The sequence below is a fragment of the Lampetra fluviatilis genome, chromosome 15 (assembly GCF_964198595.1).
Source record: "Lampetra fluviatilis chromosome 15, kcLamFluv1.1, whole genome shotgun sequence".
Classification (NCBI taxonomy): Eukaryota; Metazoa; Chordata; class Hyperoartia; order Petromyzontiformes; family Petromyzontidae; genus Lampetra; species Lampetra fluviatilis.
In genome coordinates, this window is record NC_136289.1 from 239,817 (window position 1) to 256,069 (window position 16,253).

The 16,253-nt window shown below is 46.5% G+C and overlaps 1 protein-coding gene across 5 annotated transcripts in view; it reads left to right on the forward strand.

Moving 5' to 3' along the window:
* The window catches only part of DIS3L2 (DIS3 like 3'-5' exoribonuclease 2), a 68,498-nt gene that overhangs the window by 42,149 nt on the left and 10,096 nt on the right, over positions 1-16,253 (forward strand). For all 5 annotated transcript variants that reach the window (XM_078862895.1, XM_078862894.1, XM_078862898.1 and 2 more), the window contains exons 12-16: positions 4,330-4,437; positions 5,281-5,514; positions 6,544-6,623; positions 7,398-7,581; positions 8,593-8,679. In XM_078862895.1, coding sequence (XP_078719021.1) covers positions 4,330-4,437; positions 5,281-5,514; positions 6,544-6,623; positions 7,398-7,581; positions 8,593-8,679 — 693 coding nt within the window. The remainder of the gene's footprint in view (positions 1-4,329; positions 4,438-5,280; positions 5,515-6,543; positions 6,624-7,397; positions 7,582-8,592; positions 8,680-16,253) is intronic.

Below are 16,253 nucleotides of genomic sequence, written 5' to 3' on the forward strand. Positions count from 1 at the left end.
CACTCCACCCCGTGTGAACACTGCGTGTGATCACTCCACCTCATGTGAACACCTCGTGTGATCACTCCACCCCGTGTGAACACTCCACCCCGTGTGAACACCTCGTGTGATCACTCCACCTCGTGTGAACACCTCGTGTGATCACTCCACCCTGTGTGAACACTCCACCTCGTGTGAACACTCCACCCCGTGTGAACACTGCGTGTGATCACTCCACCCCGTGTGAACACTCCACCTCGTGTGAACACTCCACCTCATGTGATCACTCCACCCCGTGTGAACACTCCACCTCGTGTGAACACTCCACCCCGTGTGAACACTGCGTGTGATCACTCCACCCCGTGTGAACACTCCACCGCGTGTGATCACTCCACCCCGTGTGAACACTCCACCCCGTGTGAACACTCCACCTCGTGTGATCACTCCACCCCGTGTGAACACTCCACCTCGTGTGAACACTTCACCCCGTGTGAACACTCCACCTCGTGTGATCACTCCACCTCATGTGATCACTCCACCTCATGTGATCACTCCACCTCGTGTGAACACTCCACCCCGTGTGAACACTCCACCCCGTGTGAACACCTCGTGTGATCACTCCACCCCGTGTGAACACTGCGTGTGACCACTCCACCTCGTGTGACCACTCCACCCCGTGTGAACACCCCGTGTGAACACCTCGTGTGATCACTCCACCCCGTGTGAACACCTCGTGTGATCACTCCACCTCGTGTGAACACCTCGTGTGATCACTCCACACCGTGTGAACACTCCACCTCGTGTGAACACTCCACCCCGTGTGAACACTGCGTGTGATCACTCCACCCCGTGTGAACACTCCACCTCGTGTGAACACTCCACCTCGTGTGATCACTCCACCCCGTGTGAACACTCCACCTCGTGTGAACACTCCACCTCGTGTGAACACTCCACCTCGTGTGATCACTCCACCCCGTGTGAACACTCCACCCCGTGTGAACACTCCACCTCGTGTGATCACTCCACCCCGTGTGAACACTCCACCTCGTGTGAACACTCCACCTCGTGTGAACACTGTGTGTGAACACTCCACCCCGTGTGAACACCACGTGTGACCACTCCACCTCGTGTGAACACTGTGTGTGACCACTCCACCCCGTGTGAACACCACGTGTGACCACTCCACCCCGTGTGAACACTGTGTGTGACCACTCCACCCCGTGTGAACACTCCACCTCGTGTGAACACTGTGTGTGAACACTCCACCCCGTGTGAACACCACGTGTGAACACTCCACCCCGTGTGAACACTGCGTGTGACCACTCCACCTCGTGTGAACACTGTGTGTGACCACTCCACCCCGTGTGAACACTGTGTGTGACCACTCCACCCCGTGTGAACACTCCACCTCGTGTGATCACTGCGTGTGACCACTCCACCCCGTGTGAACACTGTGTGTGACCACTCCACCCCATGTGAACACTGTGTGTGACCACTCCACCCCGTGTGAACACTGTGTGTGACCACTCCACCCCGTGTGAACACTGCGTGTGACCACTCCACCTCGTGTGAACACTGCGTGTGACCACTCCACCCCGTGTGAACACTGCGTGTGACCACTCCACCTCGTGTGAACACTGCGTGTGACCACTCCACCCCGTGTGAACACTGCGTGTGACCACTCCACCTCGTGTGAACACCGCGTGTGATCACTCCACCCCGTGTGAACACTGCGTGTGACCACTCCACCTCGTGTGAACACTGCGTGTGACCACTCCACCTCGTGTGAACACCGCGTGTGACCACTCCACCCCGTGTGAACACTGCGTGTGACCACTCCACCTCGTGTGAACACTGCGTGTGACCACTCCACCTCGTGTGAACACCGCGTGTGACCACTCCACCCCGTGTGAACACTGCGTGTGATCACTCCACCTCGTGTGAACACCGCGTGTGACCACTCCACCTCGTGTGAACACTGCGTGTGACCACTCCACCCCGTGTGAACACTGCGTGTGACCACTCCACCCCGTGTGAACACCGCGTGTGACCACTCTACCCCGTGTGAACACTGCGTGTGACCACTCCACCCCGTGTGAACACCGCGTGTGACCACTCCACCCCGTGTGAACACTGCGTGTGACCACTCCACCCCGTGTGAACACCGTGTGTGATCACTCCACCCCGTGTGAACACTGTGTGTGATCACTCCACCTCATGTGACCACTCCACCTCATGTGAACACTGCGTGTGATCACTCCACCCCGTGTGACCACTCCACCTCATGTGAACACCGCGTGTGAACACTCCACCCCGTGTGATCACTCCACCTCATGTGAACACCGCGTGTGATCACTCCACCTCATGTGAACACTGCGTGTGATCACTCCACCGCGTGTGATCACCCCGTGTGAACACTGTGTGTGACCACTCCACCCCGTGTGATCACTCCACCCTGTGTGATCACTCCACCCTGTGTGAACACCACGTGTGACCACTCCACCCCGTGTGAACACCGCGTATGACCACTCCACCCCGTGTGAACACTCCACCCCGTGTGAACACCGTGTGTGACCACTCCACCCCGTTTGAACACCGCGTATGACCACTCCACCCCGTGTGAACACTCCACCGCGTGTGATCACTCCACCCCGTGTGAACACTGCGTGTGACCACTCCACCCCGTGTGAACACCGCGTATGACCACTCCACCCCGTGTGAACACTCCACCCCGTGTGAACACCGCGTGTGATCACTCCACCTCGTGTGAACACTCCACCCCGTGTGAACACTGTGTGTGAACACTTCACCTCGTGTGAACACCACGTGTGACGACTCCACCCCATGTGAACACTGCGTGTGATCACTCCACCCCGTGTGAACACTCCACCGCGTGTGATCACTCCACCCCGTGTGAACACCCCGTGTGATCACTCCACCTCGTGTGAACACTGTGTGTGATCACTCCACCTCGTGTGAACACTGTGTGTGATCACTCCACCTCGTGTGAACACCACGTGTGATCACTCCACCTCGTGTGATCACTCCACCTCGTGTGAACACCACGTGTGATCACTCCACCTCGTGTGAACACCACGTGTGATCACTCCACCTCGTGTGAACACCACGTGTGATCACTCCACCTCGTGTGAACACCACGTGTGATCACTCCACCTCGTGTGAACACCACGTGTGATCACTCCACCTCGTGTGAACACCACGTGTGATCACTCCACCTCGTGTGAACACCGCGTGCCATCCCTCCGACCCGACGAGTGGACCCCTTGGCACCGTCTCTATTTTTCCCACTCCACATCTCCCTCGCTGCGCCCTTCTCCACCTCTCCATGCATCCCCAGCCCTCTCTCCACTTGTCTTGCACATCTCACCCCACTCATCTCCCAAATGAGAGGTGGGTTGTAGGTATAGTGAGTGGTCAGAGCTGTTTGGAAGAAAACATTGGGAGGGAGCTCCTATTCAGTGAAAATTTTAATGATGTTTGTCAAGTGAGACATTAGATAGAACGCGGTTTCACTCTATCCAATTTTGAGACAAGCAGTCTGTTGCATATATCATTGGCGTAACATTTAATTTAATCCTTACATATTGACACGACTGAATATTACAACTATACTATGAGCAACATTGTCGGTTTTGTTTTTTACAAGACCCCTGTATGAAGCACGAGCAATAAAAAGAAAAGAGGGCACAGAAATTAGGTTGGGCAGAAGCCTGAAATGCAGCGCTCACACGGGCTGAGGGAGAGGAATGGGCTCGCCACGCCACTAGCGTAGGGACTTCGAATGGGAGTACGGACTTTGTGTAAGGGGAAGGGAAGGTGAGTGAAGAGGAACAAAAGTTAGTGGGAAAAGTTTTGGGGTGGTAAGGGGAGAATTTGTGTACAGTCTGTTCTGCTAAAACGTGTCGTTTTATAACGTGAATTGTATATAACGCGATTAATGTATTAGGGAACACATTTTTTATAACGTGGATGTAAATTGGATATAACGCGATTGAGTGAAGAGAAATACGCCACACCAGTAGAAAGAAGCGGTTGTACAGCGACCTCAGGGTGGCATCGCGCAAGGTGGGATGCTGCTGAATGCTTCTACATGCTACCCACGAGCCTCAGTCTTTGTTCAGCCTACGTACGCATCTCATGTGTTATTGTGGACTGTGTTTTACCCTATATTATATATTATTTATTATAACGCATTTTTCCATAACGCGGTGTTTTTCAGAAACACAGCTACCGCATTATAGGAGAATAGACATGATGCACGTTTATACTTACATTGCAAATTGAATGAGAAGTTGGTCGGTGATAAATAATATTTTTGTATTGTCACAGGTTATCCCAATGCTGCCCCGCTTGCTGTGTGAGGAGCTGTGCAGCCTGAACCCTGACCAGGACCGCTTGGCCTTCTCTGTGATTTGGACCCTGTCGCCACAAGGGAAGGTGCTGCTGACTTGTTTGTTTTATGTTTTCAAGTCCTCTGTGTGTGTGTAATCAATTTTGTCAAGAGCACACGACGGTGTAACTTTTATCTTGGGTGCACTGTGCCATCACAGCACCGTGCTCACTAGATGGTGCCATCCACCCTCTGAGAAGTATCGTTAGACAGAGGTGTCCAGCTGTCAGATGAGAGCCGGACAAACCAATGGCATCTTCTGTCATAATTTAGTTTCTCTAGGGATGTGAATAGTAAATTTAAAATAATGAGAAAATTAATGAGACTGGCAGCACCGAATGAATGCAGAATACACCTGCTGTGCAACCGTTTTGATGCCTGTCTTCGCAAGGCCTATCCGCATCACCCCTCAAATGCCATTCTTCATATTGTTGTCTCTTTTTTCTTCCTCAGCACCTTACTAATCATGTAATCTATGGCGATCACCCTTGGGATGGTCTCGTAAAAATAAATACGTCTTTATTCAACAACATCAGGAGCAAATAATAAACACAGCCTTTCAGCAACAGTAAGAACAACTACAACAGTCTCTCTCAACTGCCAAAAGAGCTTGCTTCTAAACGCCCCACACTGTTGATGTCACATGCAAGCATTCTACAAAGATCTAGCCATGGGGAATTCCATTCTCTACCCAACCTAATGGCACCCACCACCCAACCTTGCCTGTGCTCTCTAGTACATTAAACTCATCCTTGATGGAAACCCCATTGTTATCTCTTACCAGTTCTTGTGTAAGTAGAATGAAGCAGGAACATTGCACTTTGTGTGATCAATTGCGTGTTTAAAGCAACCGAGTCATCAGTATAATTTCTGTGGATTTCTCTTTTCAGATTATCGATGAGTGGTTTGGCCGGACCGTGATACGTTCGTGTGTAAAGCTGAGCTACGACCATGCTCAAAACATGATCGATGACCCAGGGTGGGTGCCAAGTGATGGAGAGTGCCCGCCTATCTCAGGGCGACACCAGCTGAGTGACGTTAAGCGCGCTGTACAAGATTTGCATTCCATTGCACAGGAGCTGCGAAAACAGCGCTTTCAGGATGGAGCCCTGTGCTTGAATCAGGTGACAATTACTTGAAATTTCCAAATCCAGTGTCTATGTAAACATTGTCGTTTATTTTTATTATGTTTTTAAAAGCAGCAGCATCTCAATGTGAAGTATTCGAGTGAAGACAACACTGACGAAGGAGGGTTAGAAAGAGGAGTGCGGAAGAAGGGGGGGGAATGAGAGCCAAGCCACAAGGGAGAAGATGAGAGAGGTGACCTGAGACCAGTGAGCTCCAGGGCAGCAGTCGGACGTTAGAAATTGGTTTGTGGAAAACTGGGGCCAAAGAGGTTGGGTACAGATGGCTGGCTGATGAGGCCTAGGGTCAGACGGAGCCATTGGAGCCCTGTGCTGGTGAGGCCCAGGAGCCGGGCCATTAAAGGTTATATATAATATGCCATTGAATATGTGACATCTTAAGACTACTTTTGAACAATATTACAACCTGAAATATTTGGTTTATCAAATCAGAAATATATTTTCTATGTAACACATCACTTGCCATCGTCTTGACTTATGTCTTGAATATTCTAGTCTGTTAAGATGTCCGTCAGTTTAACACGTAGGCTTTGGTCTTGAACGGCTCACAAGTGATACCATCACATCTACCCCTCTATTTAAGGAACGAAATAGGAAGATTTATCCACAAATCTGGCTGTAACCTGATTAAGCTGGTTGTAATTAATGGCGAAACGTCGTACTCAGATTGTAAATGTTGTGGCTTTGCTCTCCAACACACCGGTGTGCTGTACTAGTAACAAATTGGGTTGTTCTGTTTACATGACAAACCTTACTAAATTGGCTGTCGGGTGGTGGCGGGTTTAATGACACATTTATTTACGTTATCTAAATCAGAAAACCTGTATTATGGAAAGATGTCTGTATATGACACCCAAGTAATTAGATATACAAATTAGCAGAGCATATTTTGAAACCCTTGGTGTGCCACCACTCGTCTTTCCCTTCTCTTAAGTTTGCCAAACTACTTGCGAGGATTTGTGTTTTTTTCAGGTAAAAAAATGACTGACAATACATTTTATTTTTTAGGTTAAATTATCCTTCACCTTGGATCGCAACACGGGAATGCCTCAAGGATGTTATGTGTATAGTTACAGAGACAGCAACAAGTAAGTGTTTGCTGAATGTCACCATTATTTAGAAAGATTATGCAGATAACAGACATATATTTAGTCTTTTTTGTAACAAACGATTGCTTTAAAATGCATTTAAACATGGATTTGGATATTATATCTATCAACTGTTATCACAACTTGTACACATTAATTGGACTGAGAGAGGCTGGATAAGTTGTTATAATAGCATATCATTAGGATTTTAATTAATTTCCTGCACATATAATTTTAAGACTAAACAATCTTTGAAGTTTTTTCACAAATTACCATTTTTGGGAAATTTGTATTTCCAAGTATATATAGTTCATTAAACTGTAATCAAGATTTTGGGTTGATTTTAATGTTCAAGACCAATTTTCCTTAAAGGCCAAGGACGGTTTATATATGCCACACCGTTACCATCACTTCCTCTCGCAAAATTCCTCAGCTGTGGCTCAGTCAAGCTCTGCACATCCCATTTCCCATGCGAGGTCACAATGAGACATTTCTGGCTTTTAAGTTTCCCCTCAGTTGACGATTCTTGGTTACCCATTCCACTGTGATACCTCTAACATGTTTCAGAAAAAAAAAAAAAATTTGGTTCGAAATTAAATTGGCAATGCGTTTTTGCATGTTCTGTCTTTTGCTTCCAACTTACTTTCCCTTACCTTCCATACTTTTATTTATTCCTCTGCATGTCACCTATGTTTGAGGGCCAGAATCGTATTTTAGATGTGGGGAAATGCAATACATGGGAACGACATAATACGTTTTCACTTTTCACTCTAGGCTTGTGGAGGAATTCATGCTGCTCGCCAACATGGCAGTAGCTCACAAGATTTACGGAGCGTTCCCAAAACAAGCGCTGCTACGGCGCCACCCTCCTCCACAAAGTAACCTCATCCAGGCCCTGCGCGAATTCTGCACAGAGCTGGGCCTCCAGCTTGACTTCAGCTCAGCAGGGAGTCTCAATGTATACAACTCGAGCACTATTATTCAATGCAAAGTGGATTTCCTCATATTACACAGAATACTTACAAATCTCTTGGATTAACTTTAAATTGCATGTCATTATAAATTACATTGACAAAAGTGCCTTTCTATGAAGCACATGCAATCTGGTGGAGGGAGATATAGGAGGGAGGAAAGGACAGAAAGGAGAGGGGCAGGGAGAGAGTGAAAGGTCATGAAAAGGAGAGGAAAGAAAAGTAAATGAGAAAGGGGACAGCGAGGGAACGTGACAAGCAGTGGGAGAGAGGATTAGGGAGCGGCAAGAGAAATTGAGCTGGGAAAGGGAGAGGTGGGAATAAGGAGAGTGAGGGTGAGAGAGAAACAGAGAGAGATAGGCGGAGGGAAATGGGTGAGATACAGTGAATGGAGGAGAAGGGACAGAGGAATGCCAACACCGATAGTAACGGAGACAAAGCAATAAAATAAGATATATTGCGATATGGTTCAGAAAATGCAAGAGACATGTGGAGAGAGACAGCGCTCAATATAATAATATTTTTGCTGGCAGGCTGGGAGGAATGGACTGATGGTCACAAACAAAGGAAGTAAAACATTAATGCTCAATACAAACAAAAATACAATGCAACTGTTGGCCAAATATCCCAATGCTGAAAAATATCCTGCAAATTGCTCAATTGGAATTACATATAGCAACATCTCCCCCTACTGCGCAAACCTCACAGGACCCTTCTAAAACAGAGTGAGAGCAGCAAAGCTTTCCTTGGTAAGCAAACGTCATAATGAAAATACAGGAAGAAAACCCAAGCAGATGACCCAATGCAATTAGACGATCAAATTAAATATACTGAGTTTAGCTTGGGATAAATGTTGTGGCTGCATTCTTCTAGTACAGTATTTTCAAATGGACACCAATGTTTGGTGTATTTGAACATTGCAATACTTTTAACACATAGTTTAGTCATATTTACGGTGGTGTGATTTTTGGAACAAACCCCCCCCCCCCCCTCCTCAGGTCAGTTTGAACGAAAGTCTGGCAGGGGACAGGCTTGCTGCTCCGAGGAGAGAAGTTCTTACCCAGATGTGCTCCAAGCCTATGCAGGTCACACTCACATTCACACATTGTACATACGGATGTTTAGTACTGTTCAATATTGGTGTACTCGGCAGCTGGTGCGTATCAATACGTTCTGACCTGCTCCTACTGGACAGTATTATTCTTATATATGAATGTTATTTTTTGTCTGTCTGTCTGTGTGTGTATGGACGCACACTTGCGAATGATTTGGCTCGAAAACCGTGGGGTATACGTTGAAAAAAGTAGCCTGGTACCACGCCGTAAGCCCCGTGGTGAGCCAGCGCTATTCCGTTTTCCCATTCGTCAACTTTAAAGTACTCTATTTAGCGATTTAGTGCTGTTTTCGTTTATTTATTAAATAGCGCACGCTCGCCCATACCATCTCACACGCGTTTGGTGGGGGGGAGGGCCCCTACCAAGTCACATGCATTCGGTGGTGGTGAGGGGGAAATTTTCTTTCGCGTTAAACATGCAATAAAAATACCCAAAACGCTGAGTTAAATTCTTCATAGTGTGATATCCTCTTCTCCCCCCCCCACCCCGATGTTTGCAGTTACTACTATAGAGTCGGTAGATGCTACTGGTATAGGCCATAGATAATACTGCAGAGCTGGCGGTGAGATTGTGGGTGGTGGGGGCGGGTAGCGGCGCAGCCCCCAGCCTGCCAAGGTGCCACCTTGGCCGGTTGGGCAATCTCGGCGAGGCTGGGGGCTCTGCCTGAGACTAGGCCTCACCATGGCAATATTATTTAAGTGCAATTTTCTTGCTTTCGCTAAACTCATGTAGATAGAAACCTATTATTAAAACTATTATTTCAATAATTATTTAAATTTTCACCTTGGATATATTAAAATAATGTTTGTGTGTAGACAACTAATATTTAAAATTACCTTGGTTAATAATAATATAATAATGATTGTGTCTAAGTCCTTGTGTGCGTGCGAGTCCATTTCCGTGTCTGCGACGATGTTAGTGTGTGTGTACGTCCGTGTGTGTGTGTGCAAGTCGATATGTGTGTGCGTTAGTCTATATGTGTATGTCAGTCAATGTGTGTGTGTGTAGACAACTAATTTTTATAAATTAAGTTGGTAAATTCATGAATAATAATGTGTGTTTCTTAAGTCCATGTGTGCGTGCGAGTCGATGTGCGTGTCTGCGTCGATGTGTGTGTGTGTGAGAGTCGATGTTTGTGAGTCAATATGTGTATGTCAGTCGATGTGTGTGTGTTAGTCAATGTGTCTGCGTGGCTCAATGTGAGTGTGTAAGTCCATTTCTTTGTGTGTGTGTGTAGGTCCATGTGTGTGTGTGAGTCGATTGTGTGTGCGTGAGTCCATATGTGTTGTGTGTAAGTCGATGTGTTTCCATGTGTGTGGGTCGATGTATGTGTAAGTTGATGTGTGTGTGTCTTTTTTTCCCGGGCAACACCGGGTACTTCCTGCTAGTCTTATCTTACCTATAAATGTCATTGTTTGTGTGTGGCCGAAACTTGCTCGCAAACCATGGGGTTTTTGTTTTAAAAAAGTGGCCAGGTACCACGCCATAAGCCCCGTGCTGAGCCAGCGCTATTCCGAGCTCGAGTGCTTCACCTTTAAAATAGTTTAATTAGCCATTTAGTGCTGTTTTCATTTATTTATTACATAGCACATGCTCGACTCTACCAACTGACACGCGTTCGGTGGGGGGGGAGGGCCCCTACAAAGTCACACGCGTTCGGTGTGGTTGAGGGGGGAATTGTGCAAGGTAACACAGATTTACAGCTCCCTTCAAACATTTATTACCATGACAGTTTACTCATTACAAATTGCCTTTTGTAGGTTAGATTTAATGACAGAGATGAACCAGTGTTTATGAAAATAGTTTATTTCTGTACTCTTGAGGCATAAGTAGCTTACTTCACAGGGGAAAATCAATAAATATACTCAATTACATCTTCATTCTATCATATTTACACTTGCCCCCTAAGTACGGGGGTTGAGCAGTGACGTTATGTCAATTCCGCTTGATTAGTGCGCATCTGCTCATAGTTACAGGTAGGTTTGGTTCATTTTGTATTTGTTGACTTTCATTAATTTGCCGCTCTTGCTCGCGGCAAATGTTTCCACCAAAATGGTGGAACACCCTCGCAGTCGCTCCTAATTACTTATTATACACGCGTGCATTTCCCCTCCCCCTTGCTTCTTTCGCTAAAGTCGCGTAAAGAGAAAACGTTTATTTACAATTTTATTTAGTCGATATAAAAAGTTATAGTGTGTGTGTGTCTATGTCCATGTGTGCGTGTGAGTCCATATGTGTGTGCGTTGTGTCTGTGTGAGTCTTTGTGTGTGTCCGTATGTGTGTGCGTCAATGTGTGTGCGAGTCAATGTGTGTGTGTGATAGTCGCTGTGTTTGTTTGTGTACGTTCATGTGTGTGTGTGCGGTGTGTGTTTAAGTCGATGTGTGTGTCAGTCGATGTTGTGTGTTAGTCGATGTGTGTGCAAGTCCATATGTGCGTGCGTAGTTCCATGTGTATGTTAGTCGATGTGTGTGTGTGGGTCCATGTGTGTCTGTGTGTGTGTACATCAAAATGTGTGTCTGCGTGAGTCTATGTGCGTTTGTAAGTTGACGTGTGTGTAAGTCGATGTGTTTGTGTGTGGGTCGATGTATGTGTGTATGTCAGTTTGATGTGTGTGTGTCTTTTTCGCCCTGGCAACGCCGGATGCTTCCCACGAGTATTAAATAAATATTCAGATTCTGACATTGATGTGGCACAATACATTGATAGGGTGGCAGAGTGGGTGGCAGTGCTTATCTTATTAGTGTAGCAGAGGTGATGTTTTGGGCAATGACCCTTCTTTGGAGACCATAGAATAATTTTTGTTATTTCTTTCTGCATTTTATTTCGTCATTTTAATACCACAGTGTTATTGATGGTCCTCCAACCAACCCCTCATTTACATTTAACTTTTCCTGGGCTTTTACAAACTAATCTCTCCGCCAATCAGATTTGAGTGTTTCTCCACCCTCCTATCAGATTGTGCGCTCAACGCATCAGTTCTCCACGTGACAGACTGCCAATAGGAATTGAGCACCTTATTTCAACTCACAAGTCTTTAAGACTCGGTGAGTATTAACCGTTTATAGATTTAATGGACAGGGTTCACCTCTCAGTGTCCCGTATACAAGTTTAGTGACTGACAAACGCATGTGTGGCAGGGCACTGCAGGCAGATGGCCCAGGACTGTGCCACTTCATTGCCCAGAAAACCCCAAGGCGCGTAGACACACGAGCCCCTGCCTGAACCGTGTAGTCGCAGCAGGTGGTGGTGCGATGGCAGCGTCTTGGTGTGCTAATATTTTTTAAGAGTTCTCCTTTTCCACGAGTGGGGCCCAGCCTCACCTGAATGATCAGCTGCCACTGCGTGTGTCCCGTAGATTCCATAACACGGTGGTAGTTTTTTTTTTCGCTTGAATTTGGCGATGCCAGGATGTAGAAATGTTTAGACCATAACCCAGTTTACCCTTGCAAAGGAACAATGCTGTTTCATATGTCGAAATTAATGTATTTTAGCTCCTTAAATATAGTATAGAACAGAATTAAATAACTTCAGATGAAGAAGTGAATCTGAGAGAAATAAGTGAGCAATGTACGAGGATAATTTGGCACATTAAGGTTAGGATACCCACAGTGTAATTCATCTGGGAAGCAGTCATATAGCTCTCGCAAACCACACAATAGATAGAAATTTAGAACCATAAACATAAAATGTAGAAACCGGACTCACAATGTTGCTGTTTCTTAAGGGAAAGAAGTCGGTGTGCAGAGAACAACTAAGGCAGTGGGTGGCACGGCCCAGCGGTAACGCGTTCTCCACTTGATACAGATGTTCAGGGTTTAACTTCGGCAAGCCAACCTTGTTCATTTGAGTATATTAACTATAATTTAAGCGCTGTATACTTCAAATAGGACGTTAAAGATCCCATGATCGCATTCGAAGAAATGTTTGCGAAATTTAAACAAATATTTGCATATTACTTAATTGTGAAACATGTAGTAAACACCACCCCCTACTACAAAAACATAACAGAACCCTCCTGAATAAGAGTTCAGACTCAGCTAAGCTTTTTCGGGTAAACAAGCATCATAATAATAACTGAGGTATGCCAAGAACTAAATCTAGGCATCCTGGAAGTCAGAGTAGGCAATATTGATGTATAGATATTGATGTAAAAATGCAGGGGTTTTTTTCTTTGAAGATATCCTCTGCTATTCTTTGATGATTTGACTCAGAGTTAAAAGCACGATGTGCTTGCAATAACTAAGACCATAACATCTCACCCGGCCTCAGAGAGCACAACACTGATTCACATATATGACATAGACATCTTTAAGAAAGATTCATCCAGATGAACGTAACATATCTTGTCTTTACTCCTTAAACGATAAAAAAAATCTGAATTTAAGCAAGCTGCCATACTTTATGTACAGGCAGTTCCCGGGTTACGAAAGGGTTAGTTTCCCGAGAATGTTCCGTAACCTGAATTTTTGGTATGTCGGAAACTGAACAATTTCCCCCCAAAATCAAGACAAAATCCCATAGCCAGAAATAGTTGTGCCTCTCTTACCCGATTACTCGTTTTTTTTCTCTCAGTACTGTATCGAGCTGTGTACGTTTTTTATTGCTACTTGTATCGTATCGCTGTACATACACTGTAAGATGTGCCTGCCATTCTTCCACTCCGTTGGTGGGTGTCCATCTAGGACCCCATTCAAACCCACAGTGGCCTGGTCTCAGCTAGCTGAGGATAGTTGCAAGCAGGCATTTCAACATCGCTTGCAGATGGGGTTAGCATCGTGCCCCCTCCTGATGCTGAGGGGAAATGGGTGAGGTTCAGGACTGTGGCTCATGCAGCTGCAACGGCTGCATTGGGTATATGGTCCAGACCTCCCCAGAGACCCTGGCTGAAGGAGGAGGTGTTCCCGCTGGTTGAGGGAAAACGACAGGCCCACTCCCGTCATCTACAACATCAAATGAGGAGGCTTACCGCAGCCTTGGCTCGGAGATTCGGAGAGCCGTACAAGGATGAGTGGTGGGTGCTGGTTGTTGAGGAGGTGGAATCTGCCTCAGTAGCCCACAATCACAAATCACTATTTAATTCCATCCACAAAGTTAATTGCAGCACCTCACCTATCACCATTCTTAAGGAAAAGAATGGTAATCTGATCTCCCATCCCCAGGAACAGGTCTGCAGGGTTGCACAGCATTTTTGTGAGATCTTGGGGGGGGGACATTCCCTCAGCCCAGACAACATCATGGGGGAAGGCGGGGACGACCCTGCCTCAAATATTAGAAGAAGTAGCCACCCCTTCTAAATGGTCGGCTGAGGTGCCATCTGTGGAGGAAGTGCGAGGGGTGATCCGAAGTCGGAGACCAGGAAAAGCGGCAGGCAGAGACGATTTCCGATGCGAAATGCTGAGGGAGGATGGCATCTGTGTGCAAACTGCCCTACATGACAGCATCACTACTGTCTGGACCACAGGATGGGTTCAGTATGATTGGAAGGATGACCTTGTGGTCCCCCCTCTTTAAGAGGAACATCTCTCTTCTCAGTGTGTTGGGAAATGTCCTGGTCAGGATTATTCAACATTGTCTTGCCAGGCACGCTGAGGAGAACCCCAATGTGGTTTAAAACCAGGGCAGTCCTTCATGGATGCCATGTTCTTTGTACGTCTGCTACAGCAGAGGTGTAGGGGATTCCAACAAGACCTACATCTCTGCTTTATTGACCTGGTCAAGGACTATGATACCATGAACAGGCAATGGCTGTGGGCAGTTTTTCATGCTTTTGGAGTCCCTGATTCTCTGCTCACAATCATTAAGAACTTTCATAATGGTGGGAAGTCCCGGGTAAAGCTGCATGGCCAGGAGTCAGAGCCATTTCCTGTTCACCTTGGGGTGTGACAGGGATGTCCTCTGGATCCCACATTATTTATCATCATCTTTGACCACATAGTTCAAGAAGCTTTCCATGGTTGTACCAGAGGAATTTCCATCTGGTACAGATACAACGGGAGCCTGATCGATGCCTGGGTGTGGTCGAGGGATTGCTCCCTATTGGTCAACCATGTTATGCATGCTGATGATCTGGTGATTGCTGCTCACTCAGAGGAGTTGGAGGCGCTGCTGCTGAACCTGGAGTGTTCCACGAAGAAGTGGGGTCTTATCATCAGCCCCACCAAAACTAAGCACCTACCTGGGTATTTTGTGCAAACCAAACTCTCCACCCCCTCAGCTCCCCATTGGTGATGGAGCAGTTGTGGAGAGAGTGTCCCATACCTGGGCAGTGTGCTTATGACCAGCTCCGGTTTAACAGCAGAGGTCTCACTCCGAATCAGTCGGGCGGCATTATCTTTTCATCGGCTGCGCAATGTTATGTAGAAGCTACGTGGTCTGTCACTCCACACGAAGCTTTCGGGTCTTCTCAGCCACAGTCATGCCCTCCCTTCTCTATGCTTGTGAAACATTGACCCTTCTAATGGAACATCTGCGCTGGTTAGAAACATTCAGGCTGGCATGCCTACGATTCATCCTGGGTTTAACCAGGCAGGAAAGATTTGGACACATTCCGATCAGTGAACTCTTCTGGCAGGCAAGGTTGCGTTGGCTGGGTAATATAGCCCGCATGCACAGCCACACGCATGCACACAAAGACAAAAGTGGAGTAGGCTCGTCTTCAGACACACACACGCACACATACACACACATACAAACACATACACACAGTAAATAAGTCATAAAATAAACTTAAAATGAAGAAAACGAACAATAGAAACATGGGGGTTAAGAGATAGTTCTAAGCATAGAAAACGAACAATTACGTAATGCAACAAAACGAAAATAATTGTGTAACACTACAAAAAATTCCATTTACCTTCATCCTGATGAAGCCTGGGCTCAGTGACAGCGGCACAGTATTCACCGGCAACCTCACCACGCTGCACTATTTGTGCTTGGGTAACTAATGCAAACATTTCCGCATATAGATTTTTTTACTTGCTTAACGGAAGCATTTCCGTAGAGTCGAATTTCTGTAAGTCGGGTCTTCCGTAACCCGAGAACTACTTTTATATTTGCATACAGGAAAACCTGGCTGGACTCGGTTTTATCAAACGCATGTTTCGGCCATACACATTTTACTGAATGAGGTCTGTTCTCCGGCACTTGGGGGGTATGTTGAGGCTATATGCGGTTTGATGCTGCCAAGATTCTCATCTCCACGTTGAAAACTAGTGCGTGTTCCGCTCGTAATGTACGGTGCAGTAGAGACTGCGGATGAAAATATCGACGCCATCTTCCCTCCCCGACACTCTCATGCCATCTCACTCTTTAATCATGGCCCCTTAGCGCAAGATGATTGGTGGTGATTGTAGTAAAAAAAATTGAGAAAAGTTACGACTTTAGTACAAATAGTGCAGATAGGCTCGTGAAAGGTGAGCGCTACGTCCGTTGAAAGCTACACTGATGTGAATGAATTGACTATGAGAACGATTTATTGACCATGTTTTTTTCTGAATGTTCTTTGTGTGATGATGTAACACATCCTCAACAAGCTCATGCATAA